Genomic DNA, 17975 nt, shown 5'->3' with positions numbered 1-17975 from the left:
CGTTTCGGCTCATTGTGCGTCTCTTGTCAATTTAGCAAATTACTTCTTGTATTGAGCATGTTGTCCATTAAATCTTGGTGTATTTAAGTGTATTGATTAGCATTATGTTCAACCAAGTTACATCTGGTACCTCATGTACTTGCCTACAGCATGTCTATTTTGGTATAGTCTCATGAATGGGAATTGTGCATACCAATATTGCATTGCATAGCATCTCTATGTGCTTGCTTGCATTTGAATTTGCATGTTGTTTTCATGCTTGCTTGACCAAAGTGTAGTTCTGGGTAAGGGGACGTCTGCCCGTAAACCATGCGTGTGGAACTCTCTGTTGACATGGTTATGTGGCATGTGATGCTTCTAGGACCGGGAAGAGTGCTGATGTGCTAGCAGCAGAGTGGGCTAGTGGCATAGAGATCATTGGCCCAGACCTAGTTGTAACTCTCTAACAAACATAAACAAAGAGATTAGAATCACACCTACCACATGTCTACAGCCCGCAAGCAAAGAAATCAGAATACTTAATTCACGTACACCGTTCACAGGAGGGCATCCCCTGCCTATAAACTACACATACAAGTCTTACATGCAATAAAACAATTCCAAGCAAGGAGTTTTGCCATGCAATGCACAAAATGTTTCGGACAATCTACCTTTTTAGCTAGTGGCCATTCCCAAGCGTAGACATTACGTCCCTAGGCTAACAGGAATATCCTACTCTAAATCTAAGCACGGACCAGTAGTGGTAAGTATTAGTCATAAACCTAGCCTTAGGAATTAGCATTAATTTATGAGTGTCTACACACTTCATTAAGTTTTGAGTGACTAAAACTCAAGTATAAATTACGACCAACCGTGTGTTCGCACACACTGATGTCCCAAGGTGGACAAAATCCAATGCCCACTGCCCAGACCTTACCCCTTTGTACAAAGGGAGCAACCAGTCATGTGTCCATCCTTGCTTGCATCACAAGTCACTTGTTCTCTCTACTTGACACCTCTCTCTCTAGAAGTAGGCACCTCCTTCATGAGGCCTTTTTGGCTGTAATTTCTGCATTTTATCCTTTACAACTCCATATCCAAGCTTGCTAGTGTGTTTTCCGAGCTCCAAGAGTGTTTCTAGGTAGTGTTCATTCTCCCACACACTCCCAATGACTGAAATGCAGCAAAAAAGCTCTTTTTTTTGCTATAGTTTCTGGTCTTTTTGTTGAAAACTCTAATTTCAGCCTTCCTTTCTTAAGTTGAACCGTAGAGAAAGTTTTCCCACGGTTTCCTTCATTCTCTTGAAGACTTTTGTTGCGAAGGATTGGAGATTTCAACACTCCAAATGCTTCCATCGCCAAGACTACCGCTGTCATCGACTCTGCTTACAATCGGTAAGCTTTGATGCTTACATATGGAATTAAGTAGTAGGAGGGACGAGCAAGACTCCATGTTCACATACCTTGTGTAGTGTTGTCTTGTCCTACGTGCTCTTGCAGATTGTCGCGACCATGTGTTGGTGGAATAACAGAGAGCAGATGGTAGGGAGCATGGGTACTTGAGAAGGTAGTGAGAGTTGCAAGCCTACACCGACAACCACATTGTTTGCAATACTGTATTCATATGCATTAGTATGAAAATCTGGTCAGAATTTCCTATGACACTATGTACTTGATTCTCCCAAGATCAATATACTTTATTTGAGGAAGAGACCGGCCGTCCCGACTCATTGTGCGTCTCTTGTCAATTTAGCAAATTACGTCTTGTACTGAGCATGTTGTCCATTAAATCTTGGTGTATTTAAGTGTATTGATTAGCATTGTGTTCGACCGGGTTACCTTGAGAGACCTCAAGGGCTAGCCTCCCACCTTCCTCCTCATTAGACATGACAATCTTAGCCTCTATGGCCCAAGCGATAGTGCCCCAAGAAATGATACGGGAAGAAATGATATGGGTCAAAGTCCTATCCATCGTGAATATGCGGAGAATCCGATGCCAAACCTACTGAGCCTTCGGGCAATCCCAAAGACAGTGTTGCTGAGACTCCTCAGGGTGGCCTCACCTCGGACAAGCTGCTGGTTGACCACCAATGGCCAACAATGTGCCAACCACCAGGCTCCTGTGTGCCATCAACCAAAGAAAGAGGACGATCTTTCGGGGTCGAAAATTGTCCCAGAGCCTCTTCCAAAAATCTATCCTGTGGGCTGTGGCTGCCAATGTATTGATGTTGTCAGGGTGCTGTCAATCTCTAGCATCTGAATCTTGCGGCCTAGCCGCGCTGTGTATGCGAAAAAGGGTGTGTCCTGAGTCTCCTCCTGATCAGCACGATCACGCCATGTCCACTTCCTTGGGTCCCATTGGAGGCACATGAGAGGCCGGCTCTCCCAGATCCATAACCGCTAGAGTCTCTCTCTGGCCACCTTGGTGGACAGGGGGTCAATGTGCCACTCATGTGCCTGAAATCTGATCACCCTCACCCTCTATAAGGTGCAGCCACTGAAATTCTCCAAAGGGGGCACTGATCTCTCTAGTCTGCCAGGGTGACCACTAGAAAAAGTGAGCAACCCACAGCCCTCATCCGTGCCATGGACTACCAAGAGAATATCATGCTTGGTAAACACGCCTAGCCATTGTGAGTGGGTTGGGTCTGGGAAAGGTGTCAGCCACACTTGGGAAATAGCAGAGTCAATGTTGAGGCTAAGTCTGTCTCTTATCCGGATCCCTGTGAGTCCTCTGTCTTGAGCCCCTGGGGGAGTTGCCTATGTGCAAGCCAATGTCCAAGGGACCTGGTAGGTTCTATGCACAATGCTCCCCATGATACATGAGGACCAGTCCCCAACATATGGCCATCCGCTAAACAGATGAGGGGATTGCTGAAGACGCATCTATAAGGCTACTGGAGCTAACTGCGTAAGAGCGTGTCTAAGGTGATCCTAGGCATGTAGTAGGCGGGCTATAAATCTGGGCTAAATCTGCGGGTCCACATTTGTGTGAAGATCCATCTAGTGCTCTGCTGCAAGGGGCTCCCCAGAATTGGGGTACGGGCTGAAATCTGGGCTAGGAGGAAGTCCTTTCAAGTCGCACCACCAAGAAGTCGTCCTCTAAAAATCAGCTTGCCCAAGAGGGCGCGGCTCTGAATGGCGGGGTCAATGATGCCTAGGCCTCCTTTGTGTCATGGCTATATGATCATTCTTAAGGCCACCTTGGCCCGGGCAAGCCTCCCATCACTGCTGGTTCACTAGAATTTCTTGATTGATCGTTGTACTTGACAAATGCATGCTCGAGAGAAGGCCCAACAAGAAGTAATGTACCGCATGGTGGGAAGAAGGATTTGGTTCGCCACGAGCACTTGACGAGCTAAGGAGAGCCTCGAAGAACTCCATTACAAAAGCTTCTTCTGAATGCTCAAAAGAAGAGGGGCAAGCTGCTGCTCCGGAGAGAGATTGATACCCAGCGGACATCCCAGGTAGCAGATTGAAGTGCCCCTCAAGATCCAGTGGAAAGCCTCAAGTGGGCGTCGCCAAGTCGGGGCAGGTGCAGAGCCTACCCAGAAACCACACGACTAGTTGATCTGTTCTCTTGATGCGCGACAAAAGATCTCGATCGCCTGAGCGAATCTTTCGAGATTCGCCACATCTCCGGATAGGTAGGCTGCTGAGTCATCTGCAAACTCTGAGTCTAGCTGTCCCTCTTGAGCGCGGAGGGGGAGACGCAAACCCCGAAGCCCGGTCTCCTGAGTTGAAAGGAAACTGCTAATGGCCTCGATGTATAAGAAAAGGTAAGGTGCCAGTAGACAGCCCTATTAGACCAAGCGAGAAAGGAGGAATCTGTCGCCTCGGGCTCCCTGAATGAGAACCGGACTATGAGAGGCTGAGTAAAGTCTTGAAACACAACGGATCCACTCCCTTTGAAACCCCATCCGGTGCATCATGCCCTCCTGAAAGCTCCAATCAACCCTATCATAAGCTTTCTCAAAGTCTAGGAGCACTATGAGGTCCTGTTTCCACATGCTGGCTGAGTTAGTGGCCTCCGAGAAGGTGAAGATGTTGTCAAGAATGCTCATATCATGAACCTATCTTAGTGTCATGGATCAAGTCAGGGAGGAAACACTAAAGTCTCCGGTTGATGGCCTTGGCCAAGATCTTGTAGGCGGTCCCAAGAAGGGTGATGGGTCTCCACTGCTAGATCTCCAATCTGTCACCACTTTTCTTAGGAATCAAGTGTATCACACCCTCTGAAAGCCTCTCACGCATGGCATCTGTGATCATAATCTCATTGAAGGCTGCTAGAAGGCCGCCTTCCATGAGATCGCCAATGGTGAAAAGAGAAGGAAACAAGAAGCCCGTCCACCGCTGGGCGTTTTCTCCTAGGGAGAGCGTCAATGCCTCTGCCAACGCCTGTGTTGTGACGGGAGTCAATAAGAAAGACTGTAGAGCGAGGAAAACCACCTCTGTCACCATGAGCCGCTGGACCCTCTCGCATGCATCTATCACGTGTGGGGATAATGGGGCACCCGTGAGGAGAGAGAGAAAAATCAGTGGTGATGTCTCACATTTTTTTTTTGGGGGGGGGGGGGGGGGGGGGGAGGGGGTGGTCATGGGGGTCATGGAGGTATCTCCATCCTAGTCATGTAGCCTGCGCATACAATCTCTCTGCCTATGGGGGCCTGGAATCTCGAAGAAGTTCCTCTCTCTCTCTCTCTCTCTCTCTCTCTCTCTCTCTCTCTCTCTCTCTCTCTCTCCCCCCCCCCCCGGCGTGACTATCTCCTTGCCTAGGTCCAAAAGGAAGCTCGGGCATGGTACATGTACACCTCGATGCATCTGATCTGACTCTCAATCCATGGGCTATCGGGGGAACTCTCGTGAAGCTGTTGGAGAAAAGCAAGACCCCTCCTCAGGATCCTGTCTTGCTCACGAAATAATCTGAGTGTGACCAGAAATGTGGTGCTCGCCAAGATGCCGATCATGCCACTGCGACCGCAAGCCCACTCATCCACATAGAACCTGTCAAGTCGAGAAAGGTTGGGGCCGGTGCTCCTCCTATTGGACTGCGAGAAGCACAGGCTCTTGGGTCTGCGTCCAAACATTGGTAGATGCCAAGTGTCGTATCCCCTACCTAGGTGCCAGGATCAACTCCTCCCATGCAGAGTACTCTACTTCTAGACTGTAGCCATAGCTTCCCAAGTGTATTCGTCCTCTACTGACTTGATCATGTTAAAGTCTCCACCCAAGCACCAAAAGTCAGCCTAAGGCAGGGCCTAATGGACTGTGATCTACCTACTGCGGCGTTCGAGGCATAAACATAGAAGAAGCCCACGCAGTCCTCTCCGATCATAATGGTAACCCATTGTGCTTGCCTAGAGACTATTACACCTAAGCCTGTCACGGCCGGCAAGAGCTACTCATTGATAGAAATGCAAACTCCTCCCTACGAAAGAGGGAGACTAAAAACTGTGGCTCTTGCCTGGTAAAATCTTTCCATAGCGGCCGGTACGCCCCCGTGTATATGGTGCTCCTGGAGGAAAAGAATGTCGATGGGTCCCCCAACTGCAGCCATGTGAAGCTCTCCTCTGAGAATGCCTCACCTTTGAAAGCACTGAGGTCCCACTAAACCCTGAATGTCCCCCCCTTCGACCGCACGTGCTCCAACCTAGCCATGGACCAGAGGTGGGTGAGCATGTTATTAATGCGTAGACGATGAAGGTGGTGTGAGAGCTCTATTGACTGCCCTAGATGGTGGCAGCCATCGACTCTGAAAGGGGATGGAGAAGATCATCGCGCCACTCTCTGGTGTAGAAGGTTTGGAATGATGAAGCACCACACAGATCTGAATGGGAGCCACTGTCTCCTCAAAAATACCAGTTCCTTTGGCTGCAAGACACGGGAATAAACTGTTATCTACAAGCAACCCCAAGATCCTGGGAGCCCCACCTAGTGACTCTAGCAGGAGAGTCCTCACCGGGCAAGTGGCAATGCTGAGAATCGATGAATTAAGCGGCGGACGGAGCTTGCCGCGGTGGTCTCCGCTTCGGGTTGGGTGTTGCAGGAGAGCCGCGGGAGTGCTCCGGAAAGGTGGATGGAGGGGGGAGTGCAGGCTGCGAGGAAGAGGATGGGGCAGGGGGGCTGCTACAAGAGGAGTCAGCGGTGAGGATGGAGGATGAGGAGGGGGAGATGCGAGCGGTTGGGAGTGATCCATCGGAGAGGGAGGGTGTTCAGCTCGCCGAGAGTTCAATGGGGCCAACTGGCGGAATCTCTGCTGGGTAATGACCGCCAAACGGAAGGGGCCGGAGGGATCCTCACAGCAATTGGAGGGGGCCCATCGTCAATGGGTGGGTGCTGCGTTAAGTGCTTGAAACGGTTCTTTGACAGAACCAAATCCTCGTGTACTCTGCCAGCCTAGCAACGACGCTCTGGTGGTTGGCTGACGGCCTTGGCGTGGGCCAACGGTCTTTCTTTCTTTCTGGCAGTAGAGTCGTCCGTAGTCAGGACCTGGTGTTCGGTTCCTTGAGAGCCTCCCCCTCGCTCTGCCCCCTGAAAAAGATCTAAACAGGGACCCGCCGCCGGGGGTGGGGGGGGGGACCCATTGGAGGCGATCTGCTGGATTGGCGCGGAGGGCAAGCTCTGGCGAGGTGCCCCATTTGCCTACAAATGAAACATTAGCCACGAAGGCCTGAGTACTCCACCTGTTGAATGATGGGGTCTCCCCAAAGGGAAGGAATGGATATGACATGAGGCACTGTCTCCAGTGTTGTAATACAAATGCGAAGGGATGGAATTGTGGCCGCCCGTGCGAGGGGTGAAGCGGCAGTGGGGGAGGGGGGTGCAAGCGGGGCGAAGGGGCATGGGGGAAGAAGGTGTAGGCGATGCCCATAGCAATTATACACCTAATGGTGGTCATATGAGAAGTGTTGGGGTTGGGGAGAGCTTGCCTGTACACACACACACACACACACACACACACAATGAGCTTGAACAAGAAATGTAAGAGAGAGAGCTATTGGAAAAGTACTCTATAGTTATGAGGTACAAAAGTACAATGAGTTACATAAAAAGCCTAGGGCAAGGTGCCCAACACACTTGTGTTCACACGGGGAAAAAACCTGTGTCCAACCACATGGAAAAAGTGCTTGTGAGTAAGCTGGGTTCACACTTGAACTAGTCGGGAGTGGCCGGACGGTCATGACAAACAAACCCCCCTCAAGAGAATGGTGTGAACCTAGACAATACCTCTTGCGGAAAGCTTCAAACTTTTCCCTCGCAACAGGCATTGTAAACCCATCTGCTATATTGGCATGTGTAGGCACATAAGCCAAGTCAATCTCTCCTGCATGGAGCCTTTCCCTAACATAATGATAGTGAACCTCAATATGCTTTGTGCGGGCATGAAATACTAGGTTTCATGCAACTACCAAAGCACTTTGACTGTTAGTGTAAATGGTGGTAGGAGACTGTTGTCCAACACCAAGATCGGCTAATAGGCGTCGTAGCCAAACACATTCCACGTAGCTGTAAAGGCTGCCTTGTATTCGGCTTCACAGCGTAGTGGCCACTGTAGGCTGCTTCTTATTGAGCCATGAGATGCATGAGTCTCCAAGAAGAAAACAGTTACCATTGGTTGACACTCGCGTGTGTCGTAGCAGCCTGCCCAATCACTGTCTGTAAATGCAAGCAAGCATAATGTAGAGGAACTGCCATAAAAGAAGGCAAAGTTTGCGGTGCCTTTAAGATAGCGAAAGACAAGCTTACATTGCTTGCCAATGCATAGTGCTCAGACAATGCATGAATCTTCTCAACTGAGAAACAGCATACTGTATGTCCAAACAAGTAGAGCATAAATAGATAAGGCATCCCACCGCCTGTTGATAGGTGGCAACATCAAAAGGCTCACCAGCATGCTCAAGTGACAGTTTTAGACCTGGTTCCATAGGAGTAGAAACAAGTTTATAATCTATCATGTGAAAACGCTCAAGGAGCTGCTCAACGTATTTGCACTGAGATAACATGATCCCCCATCCCCCCCCCCTCCCCCCAAAAAAAAAAAAAAAACTGTATGCCCAAATAGTAATGTAAATGCCCCATGTCTGTGACATCAAATGCATGCTGCAAATCAACTTTAAAAGCTGAAATATCACCCTCTTCAGAGCCAATGATATGAGCATGTCATCTACATAAAGAAAAAGAATGAGAACGTTGTTCCCAATGTTGGGAACATGAAGTGTACTCTCAACTGAACTATTCTAAAACCCTTTGGCAGTCAAGTATGCATGAATCTTGTGGTACCAAGCATGAGGAGCCTGTTTAAGACCATATAGTGTTTTATGTAAACGGCATACTTTACTTTCTACACCTTTTTGAACAAAGCCAGGAGGCTAAGATACATAAACTTCCTATTGTAAATTGCCATACAAGAAGGCAGTTTTGACATCCAACTAATGTACATGCTATTGTTTGTGTGCAGCCAATGCAATAATAGTACGTCTTAGTATCGTCTTGTAGAATACCTCTATTCATTATGCCACGTTGGGCATACCCTTTGGTGACCAAGCAAGCCTTATGGCGGTCAGCAGAACCATCAGGCTTACACTTTAGCTTGAAAACCCAGTTTGTGCCAATAGCACACTTGCCAAGAGGTAAGTCACATAACTCCCAAGTACCATTTTTGTCAATGGAGTCCAACTCCGAACGCATGGCTGCTACCCATTTGTCATCCTCCAATGCATCAACATGAGAAATAGGTTCCTTATTACAAGGGGTGGCAACAAGAGCGGTATCCATATAATGTGAAGATGCATGGCGAGAAGCAGCACATGTACGACCTGGCATAAATGTAGACTGTTTGCTTTCACTCAAAGTCTCAACCACCCATCTAGGAACAGCTTTGACTTCCTAGTTTGCCATCTTCCTCTGTCGATGCATCACCGAACGAATCCTAATCAATTTGAGGCATTTCAAGATCAATTTGGGGCAAGTTCAGCTGCTGATTTTCAGCAGGCATAGGTGAGCCGTAAATGAGCTGAAACTGGCTCTACATTATCCACATTTGAATTAAATAAAGGCAACAAAGTATCAAACACATCTTCCGGCCCAATAAATGGCTGTTTGGTACATGAGAGCAGTGGTTGAGATGCATATTCGTCAAAGATAACATCTCTTGACACAATGATCTTACCTGTATTAGGCACATAGAGTCTGTATCCCTTACTCTCAGTACTATAACCAATGAAAATGCATTTGATTGCCTTTGCATCAAGCTTATGTCTTTGTTGTGTGGGCACATGCACATATGACAAACACCCAAAGACTCTCATACGAGTCACCACTGGAATCCTGCCATTCCATGACTCATAGGCAGTCATAGATTTCAAGGCTTTAATGGAGCAACAGTTAAGCACATAATCGGCACACATAACCGCCTCAAGCCAAAAATTACTAGGCAAATCCTTGGTCTTGAGCATGCAACGTGCCATCTCCATAAGTGTACGATTACGTCTTTCTGCAACTCCGTTCTGCTGAGGAGTATAAGGGGTAGTACACTGATGGGAACTACCATGTAACTGCATGTAAGATGTGAACTCATTTGACAGATATTCCTCCCCTCGATCTGGACGTAATGTGACAAGCTTGTGTCGACAAGCATTTTCAGCCATGGGACGGAAGTCTTTGAAAGCCGCAAAGACACCTGACTTCACTTTCAAACCATACACCCACAAAACCGAGGGTAGTCATCAATGAATGTGATGAAGTACAAGCGTCCTCCAAAAGATGGAGCCCTCATGGGACCACAAAGATCACTATGAATGAGCAGTAGTGGACGGACAACCCTCATAGCACCATCTTTAGGAAAGGAATTCGAGTGTATCTTTCCAAGAATGCATCCCTCACATACATGCTTGAATGGAACTTGCATAGGAGGAAGCTCATGCACCATACCTTGCCTCTACAAGTGTACAAGAGATGGAAAATTCAAGTGACCAAACCGAGCATGCCATAACTCAGTGTCACTCAACACACGGGAGGTGGATGCACGCATAGCGTCCTTAGAATGAGCACTCCTATCATACATGTCAAGCTTATACAAGCCATTGCATAATGTCCCAGAAAGCATAAGAGAAGTTGAATCTCTGTTGTCATACACTGAGCAACAATGGTCAGAGAACTCAACCTTAAACCTAGATAATGCAAGGGCTGAAACAGAAATGAGATTCTTCTTAATGCCTGGTACATATAAAGTGTCTCTAAGAGTCAAACTATCCCTATTACATGCTGTTAACTCCACATTGCCAATGCCTTTAATGGAGTAAGAGGCATCATTGGCACACGTAATTATGCCACTAGGAGATGAATCCTACAAAGTGGCAAATAGATCCCTGCAAGAATTGATGTGCTTAGAAGCACCACTATCAAAGTACCAATCTCCAGCTGAGATAGACATACAAGAAGCAGGCAAACTGCATGTAACTACTAATGCATAGCCCTTATTATGAGCAAAGTTAGCCTCTTCTGTAGTGTCCACTATAGGAGCCAAACCTTGCTGCTGCTTTTTCTTTTCACTCTGAATGCGCTTCCTGCTTTCCTCAATGAGATGGCCAAGTTGCATCTCTTCTTTTTCTTGGTTTCACCCTCTTTAGACGAGTTAGAATCTGAATGGGCATGTGGTTTGCCCTTAGGCTTACCACTAGATGAAGCCCTAGATTTACCTTTGTTTCGATCAAAGGCACCAAATGCCTGATCAGCAGAAAGCATAGTAGTCCTATTAGAACAAGACTGCTCTTCCTGCAATAAGAGAGTCACCAACTCATCAAAGGTATACAAGTTTGGATTACCCTTCATGAGTAGACGAAGAGTAGTAGCAAAACCCTAATAGGATTTTGGCAAACCCTGAAGCACTGTAGATACAAGTGAACCATCTGGAATGACCTCATCAATGTTGATAAGCTGCTCTTGCAAATCCTTGATGCGGGTAAGGAACTTGTCCATTGAATCACCCTCATCCATATGCTCAGACGCAATCTTCTTGTGAAGATAGGCAACACGAGCCTCATTGCGAACCTAATACAAAGAAGCAAGTACATCCCATGCACCCTTAGCAGAAGTGCATGAACGAATGTGTGGTATAACCTGCCTTTTGCATGAAAGGGCACTCAAAGCATGTGCCTGAGCATCCTTGGCATCCATCGTACGTGTTCTGGAGTGGGTGGCAAGGGTGCAGAAGATGTAGCATCACCTGAAGATACATCATCACCTGCATCAATAGTGCCTGAAGTAGTTGTTGCTGGTGCAGGAACAATAGGCCTGACATCAGCCCCTGATACATAGACCCACAAATTCTTTCAACTAGTACATGTTTCATCATATATGCCCACTTAGGATAGTTGGTGCCACCCAACTTATCATCAATGGAGAGCATACCAAACAAATCACTAGTATTCCCAGACATGGCTGTCACAAATGCGTACAAACATGTAGTGTGACTTAATCGAGGCGAAAATCTGCAAAGCAATCCAATGCTAAAACACCTGAAAATTGGGAAAAATGTCCCAAATGTGCCTTTAGAACCTGTATCTATGTTGTAACACCCGAAAATTGGGGGAAATGCCCCAATGCCAAAGGAATGTACATGTAATACCAAAATGCTTGCATTTATGTCTATGATAGACCTGCAAATAGTGTCAATTTTTGCAAAATTCCCAAATTTCTAGTGCAATTACGCACCAGATCTGATGAAATCAATGCCAATGTTGCAATTTCAGGCTCAATGGTGAAAAGCCCCAAAATTAATGCAGCCAATTTGCTCCTTTTTTTTAGCAATGTCTGAAATTTTGAAAAGAATTTAGAAATGATAACATACTGGTTACTGGTTATTGTTGGCACAGGTTTCGAGGAGAACACTTAAGTCGAATGTGCAGGGGCTCGCTGCAATTCTATACAGCGACACAACGGAGAAGTACGAGGTACTGTCGGGCAGATCAGTTCGGCAGCAGGTGCAGGCGGCGGTGTTCGTCACAGGGCTGTAGCAGGGCGGCGCACAGTCGCAGGACTGTTGCAGACGGCGCAGTGCAGCGCAGAGCAAGCGATGGTAGGAGGCGGTGTAGGGTGGCGAACAGCAGAGCAGGTGGCGCGAAACCTTAACCCTAAAAGGTGGCAGGGCGATGCAAAGCAGGTGGGTGAAACCCTGACCCTAAACAACTCTGATACTAATGTTGGGGTTGGGGAGAGCTTGCCTGTACACACACACACACACACACACACACACACACACAGTGAGCTTGAACAAGAAACGTGAGAGCGAGCTGCTGGAAAAGTACTCTACAGTTATGAGGTACAAAAGTACAATGAGTACATAAAAAGACTAGGGCAAGGTGCCCAACACACATAAGTGTGTTCACTCGGGGAAAATACTTGTGTCCAACTACAGGGATAAAGTGCCCGTGAGTAAGCTAGGTTCACACCTGAACTAGTCAGGAGTGGCCGGACGGTTATGACCAACAAGAAGTGGGGACAAAGGTCTCATCATTATCTATGCCCTTTTACTAAGCATAACCCTTTGCAATAAGCCTAGCTTTGTAGCAATCAACACTACCATCTGCTTTACGCTTAAGCTTGTAAACCTGCTTTGTGCCAATGGCTTTCTCGCCATGAGGCATGTTGCATGCAGAAGCCTTGCTGTACTTGATCTAGCCTGAAGCCTATTAATTAGGAACATTGATGATGCTTAACATAATGAATAGATAAGAGAAAGAACAAATCAGCTGTGTATTTAGTATATTACTATGATACAAAAAGATGAATATGGTTGTACAACTTTCATGACCTTTGGCCTTCCAAAAGGGATACCTAAGACCTCATGTGCCTAGTTGCAGGCCCAAATCACCATAGATATGAAGGTGAATCCCTATAAATCACCTAACTCTGAAGGGGGGTTTGTTGGGTATATTAGAGTCTCAGCGTGTGTGTGTGCGTGTGAACACTCACTTATGTGAATGAGTGAATAAGAGTGTGTGAACCCACTCTTAGTGTGGAATAATTTCTAGATATTATATACCTGTTTGACATAAGCTCTGATGTCATTCAGAGGAGCCTCTAGGGTGATAAAAGCATTGTACTTGGTGAAGCTTCAGTCCATCACATCAATCAAGTAAATAATGTGCCGTGCAATTTTGCTCTCTTGAGTTTATCACTTCACTCCATCTACATCTCTCTCTCTCTCTCTCTCTCTCTCTCTCTTTCTCTCTCATAGGTCATTATGGCCTTTTGAAGACGTTAATATAACATTTCATTTCATTTCATTTCTCTCTCTCTCTCGATGTAGACCTTCGTACCACCAGTGAGCTTGATGTGCTCTTCTGAGAGGTCCCATGACTAGTTTATTAGTGCACTTGCTGGTTAAGCCAAGGACGGCTTTATACAGATCCGTTGTGTTTTGGGAACTGGGATGTTTGTTTATCAAAGTTTGATTAATGGTCATGTCAATTCTCGGTACTATTCGTATGTACTGTACTTTTTGAATATTTCAAATGCCCTTTTCGGGGGTTTTGCCTAATAGCTTGGGAAGTGGCTGCCTTTCAATATCTGATGCCCTTGCCATTTGTGCATCATGTTGTCGGTGCTTCTCGGAATCATCAAAGAAGTGTGTCAGTTGGAGGTGACCAGCACTTGGAGGGAGTTCAAAGTGCCTGTGATCCTGGAAATGGTGAAGTAGGAACAACAGATGCAGTTGTAGACGAGTTTGTGAAAATCATGATAAAACTTTCAACTGAGTTTTTGCTAAGAGTCTATCTGCGAATGCATTTGAGCCTCCGTGAGGATCTCATACATTGGAAGGTATCAGTATGCTCCTGTGTATATTTGGTGCAAGATTTGACTGTGATTAAGTAATGTCTTGAGAAGATAAGTGATAAGTTCTGTTCTTTGCAGTCCCTTATATGCAAGCTGTTTGAGAAGAATATGCTTGCTTGTCGAAGCTTTATACAAACTCTGGTGGAACAGCATCACTGGATACAGGATTATCTCATCAAATGCCCTGTTGATGAAATCCAACAGGTTGCTTGGCTGTTTTTCGTATCAAGACTCAAAACACTTATATATATGCATGTGAATTTAAGGAACGTGTGACATGCTTGGTTTCCTTTCAGGTCTTTGCTTCCATGCTGGTGCAAGCGCTGCGGTGTGTGGTGTGCTTTTTGCATGGGAACTCCTTACATGTTCAGGCAAATGGGCGCTCAACAGATGCTCTTCAAATCGACGAATTGGTTGATGTCCTTTTGTCATTTCTTAGGGATCCAACACTACCTAAGTATTCATGTCATCAGGTTCCGTCCCTGGCAACTCATTGAGCAGAGTCTTGAATATCTCTGTTTTGACGGGGAAGAACTAGTGTTGGTGATATTACTCAACCATCTATGTTTCTAGTGCTAACTTGGCCTCCCAAAACAGTACTTTCAGGTAATTTTGGAGTACGCAAACATGGGAGCTTCTCAACGTTTTCACTTGCTACAAAAGTCTGTGCTTAGCCACCTGGTGACCACCACTGTAAGGACGGTTGTATGATTGGGCTTACTGGCGCTCTAGATCCTTAGTGCTATGTTTTTAAGCTATAAGAAGGCTGGAGAAAATTTACTCTTTTTCATACTAATTGTCCTTGGCAGGTGAATTTCACCACCAAAGTCAATTTTCAAATGGCGAAGCTTGATTTCGCTTGCCTCCACTCATTAGTTTCGCTCTTGCTGCGAAGCTGTGATACTTCTCAGCTTCAAAGTACGCAACACAAGTTGTTTTTGGTAAAACTGGTTCTGCAGCATGGCTCTGGTTTTAATAACATATGGCCTTGTCGTCAACATGATTTTGCAGATTTATCTGAACCTGACTCGGGGAATATGTGCTCTGAGGGTGAAGATTATGTAGATACGGCCAAGACTGCTGCTTCTGCTCCAAACCCCCTTCAACTTCCCTCCCCACTCTTCCCACTCCCAAAAGAAGCCATGGATGCTGTGTTCAAACAGCATGTGTACATTTCTGTGTTGGTAGGTATTTTGCACTTGTGAGGACAACTTATGAAAGTTTCCATGTTTCTTATTGGAACAGCAGCTCTATGAGTTCTTTTGAAAAGTTTGATAATGGCTGGAAGTCGGGCAAGCAAGTTTTCTGGGGTATTTATCATGATCTGATTTGTTTTGTTCAGATAGAAACTTGCCCGGAGCATGAAGAAGCTGTAAAGCTACTGGAGTTTTGCTGTTGGAAGAATGAATCATTTACGATGGTGAGTTGATTCTCTCCCCAAATAGCAATGAAGATTTTGATGAGTCATGTACAATTGTGAGTTTATCTACCCAAGTAATGTTTATTGTCACCTCATCATGAACCAATGAAAGTAGGCATTTGTGTGCTGGAACAAGGTGAGATGGTGAGCCTAAGTGCATATAAGTGCTGACACTTTATTTGGGAATTCTCAACTGCAGCGGGTGCTTCAGGATCTGCTGGAGGCCCTTTATAGGGCTGTAAATAATGAGGTTAAGCCCCTGTTGGCATTAATGCTGCGTATACTTCTTTTAGAGGATTCTTTACAAAAGGTAGAATTTGTTTTGCGGTGTGTCTAAGGGGCATCTATCATTTTCATGATGTAATGTTAAGCAGAGGACTGCAATTGTAACTCTTTAAACTTGCATATTGCAGCTGAGGCAAGAAATTTTACTTCTGGGACAAGAGAATTCTCGGGCAGGTGTGATGACGCTCATTGTGACCAGGGTAAGTAGTTTGGCATTCTTTTGAAGGCCATGAATTCTTATAAGAGAACTTACATCATTTTTGTTGTTTTGTTATGCACATTGGTGCAGGTTATGAATATTCAAAAACGGTATTTGTTACTTAAATTTATGGTGAAGTTGGTAAATGCATGCCCGTCCAGCAAAGTGCATTTGCTTGGAAGGAGGGCGGATTGGAAGCGTGTAGTAGATTGGCTGCAAGAAGAGCTTCAGTCACACGGAGGCGTCCCTAATTCCATTAATATGTCTTCTGTCTCTAATGAAGATTTGTCCAATGGCCATCTTCAAAGAACCAGCTCTGCAGAGTGGACGCTAGTCAATGCCCGGAATCTTTTTGGATCTTAATTGCTCTATTTTGTATTCATAATCACAGACAGAATGCATCTGCTGCTTTAGTGAATCATGGTTATTTTTTTACACCAGGATGGGGGCAGTAGTGTGTTCTCTCTCTCTCTGTCTCTTTTTCTTTTTTTTCTTGGGGGGGGGGGGGGGGGGGTGTTGGCGGGGGTATGAGGGGTTATTACAACCTTGCATTGAGTAGTGGTAGCAACACTGCCAATATGTAACATACATACAGGAGCTTCGAATCTCAAGGCTGTATAGAGGCGCTCTCTTGTATAGAAGAGGTCAGAGAGGCCGTACAGAGTTCTCAGCATTGATGTATGGGTTTAAGCTCCCTAGATGTGATCCCCCATGTAATGAAAGGCATTTTGGGGGCTTCACCTAAATCTGAAGACATTTATTTAGTTATGGAAAATAAATTTATTATTAGAATTTAAGGCTTTATAATACAGACCTTTTGCCAATGTGCCTCACGATGTAATGAATTTAAAGAAGTCAAATCTGGAAGAATGGCTCGTTGTGAGGGGCTTCTTCTGTGTCCACTAGCCACAGTGGCCTCTCTTAAGAGCTCCCCTTCTCCTTCAATTTGTTATGCCAGTGTATGTTTTGTAGTAAGCGTTGCCTTGTAAAGGTGTTTATGGCTGTTGCAGAAGCTCCAAGCAATTCTTCAGGCAAGGACCGCACTAAATAGGTGCATTGTCTTCCAACTATATTTTCGAGCCCCAGGAATTGCATGTTTCAGCTCATATTTATTCAGACTGCAAATTTGGTTTTCATTAATAGGAATAATGTTGCATAGCACCCCCAAAGAACAAGTATTGGTGTCTGAACTGTGGCATCAAGTGCATGGTGGATGTCAATGAGTGGGGGGTCTCTCATCAAATGAGCAGCACAATGTATGCCAGATTATGTAACAAACTGTAAAAGTGAAGTACAGAGAGATGACAAGCAAGCTTTGCCATGTAACACATCAATTCCCTCCTGAGCAGTACCTTTGCTTTGCAGATTCATGAAAGTGTCACTAGTCCAGAGAAAAGTTGCCAAGACAAAAAATGCCTCGGTAAATGTTGCTGTTGTGTGATTTGTGGCAGTTATTAGTTATGCTAGAGAAGGCTACTGTTTTTTTTTTCATTGAGCTTTTTATGTAGCTGCGTAGCACCCTCTTCATTGGTCGATTTTGAAAGTTTGGGTGCTCATCTCCCATTCTAAGAAGAAACCTATGGTGTTCATTACGCTAAGCTTTCTTGAAAGGTCTACTGTTCAAAAGAGTAGAATAGGCGGCGAAGAAACGATTGCAAAATCATGGTAGCAAGCAAGAAAGCAAGGAATCGTGCTGGTGAGCGTATGAAGGTCAAGGGGCCTGAACACCTAGTGTAGGGTGGTAGGGAACCATGTGTGTGGGCCAAAGAAAGGCAAGGTTCAAAAAATGAAAGCATTTACCAAAGGGCTCTCAAACACGGGGCAACTAATGTGTCGTGTGTTTGTGTAGGTGGAGAGGCATGGAATTTTTAAAAAATAAAAGTGGGTGCATTATCTTTTCCGAGATTCCCTACGTTTTTAAAAGATTACGAGGTTCCATTTGCAACAAAAGCATAGCTCTCTTGCCCCCATCAGGATTCCAGCATGGCTATGGAGACAATGTATTATTTTCAATATTTTATTTATCGTCATTTTTCTGTTTGCAGTCTCTCTTGCTCATGCTCTCTCTCTCTCTTTTCCCTTTTTTTTTTTGTAATTTCCTTATATTTCTTCTCCCTCCCTATCTGTCTCTCCGTCTCTTGTTTAGTTTTATTCTTTATCTTATGCTCGTACAATTTAATTTCCTTCCTCTTTCTCTCTTTGCTTCTCTCTCATGCTTCCTTTTCTCTTCCTACAATTGATTTCCCCTCTTTCTATT

General features: G+C 45.6%; 2 protein-coding genes across 3 annotated transcripts in view; both read left to right on the top strand.

Moving 5' to 3' along the window:
• LOC147627555 (uncharacterized) overlaps positions 1–16542 on the top strand; it is a 150768-nt gene extending 134226 nt beyond the window's left edge. For both annotated transcript variants that reach the window (XM_086814472.1, XM_086814474.1), the window contains exons 39-48: positions 13604–13799; positions 13893–14018; positions 14111–14287; positions 14412–14507; positions 14624–14732; positions 14826–14998; positions 15157–15234; positions 15434–15544; positions 15648–15719; positions 15809–16542. The gene's annotated coding sequence lies outside the window, so the exon portion shown is untranslated. The remainder of the gene's footprint in view (positions 1–13603; positions 13800–13892; positions 14019–14110; positions 14288–14411; positions 14508–14623; positions 14733–14825; positions 14999–15156; positions 15235–15433; positions 15545–15647; positions 15720–15808) is intronic.
• LOC147627556 (uncharacterized) lies at positions 13551–16081 on the top strand. Its single transcript, XM_086814249.1, has 10 exons — positions 13551–13799; positions 13893–14018; positions 14111–14227; positions 14412–14507; positions 14624–14732; positions 14826–14998; positions 15157–15234; positions 15434–15544; positions 15648–15719; positions 15809–16081. The coding sequence occupies exons 1-10, from the start codon at positions 13551–13553 to the stop codon at positions 16079–16081; spliced, it is 1404 nt and encodes a 467-aa protein (XP_086670375.1).
• Positions 16543–17975: the final 1433 nt, after the last annotated feature.

The sequence above is a fragment of the Cibotium barometz genome, chromosome 20, assembly GCF_041138505.1.
Source record: "Cibotium barometz isolate CiBa-2024 chromosome 20, ASM4113850v1, whole genome shotgun sequence".
Taxonomy (NCBI): domain Eukaryota; kingdom Viridiplantae; phylum Streptophyta; class Polypodiopsida; order Cyatheales; family Cibotiaceae; genus Cibotium; species Cibotium barometz.
Note: the sequence above shows the minus strand (reverse complement) of the source record. Positions and strands in the feature narration are given on the sequence as shown.

Bases quoted from the DNA above. Each gene is read 5' to 3' on its own strand.
- LOC147627556 (XM_086814249.1), top strand. From the start codon at position 13,551: ATGCCCTTGCCATTTGTGCATCATGTTGTCGGTGCTTCTCGGAATCAT. The intron at 14,508-14,623 runs GTAAGGACGGTT...TGTCCTTGGCAG, and splicing joins GCCACCTGGTGACCACCACT to GTGAATTTCACCACCAAAGT. The intron at 14,999-15,156 runs GTAGGTATTTTG...TGTTTTGTTCAG, and splicing joins ATGTGTACATTTCTGTGTTG to ATAGAAACTTGCCCGGAGCA.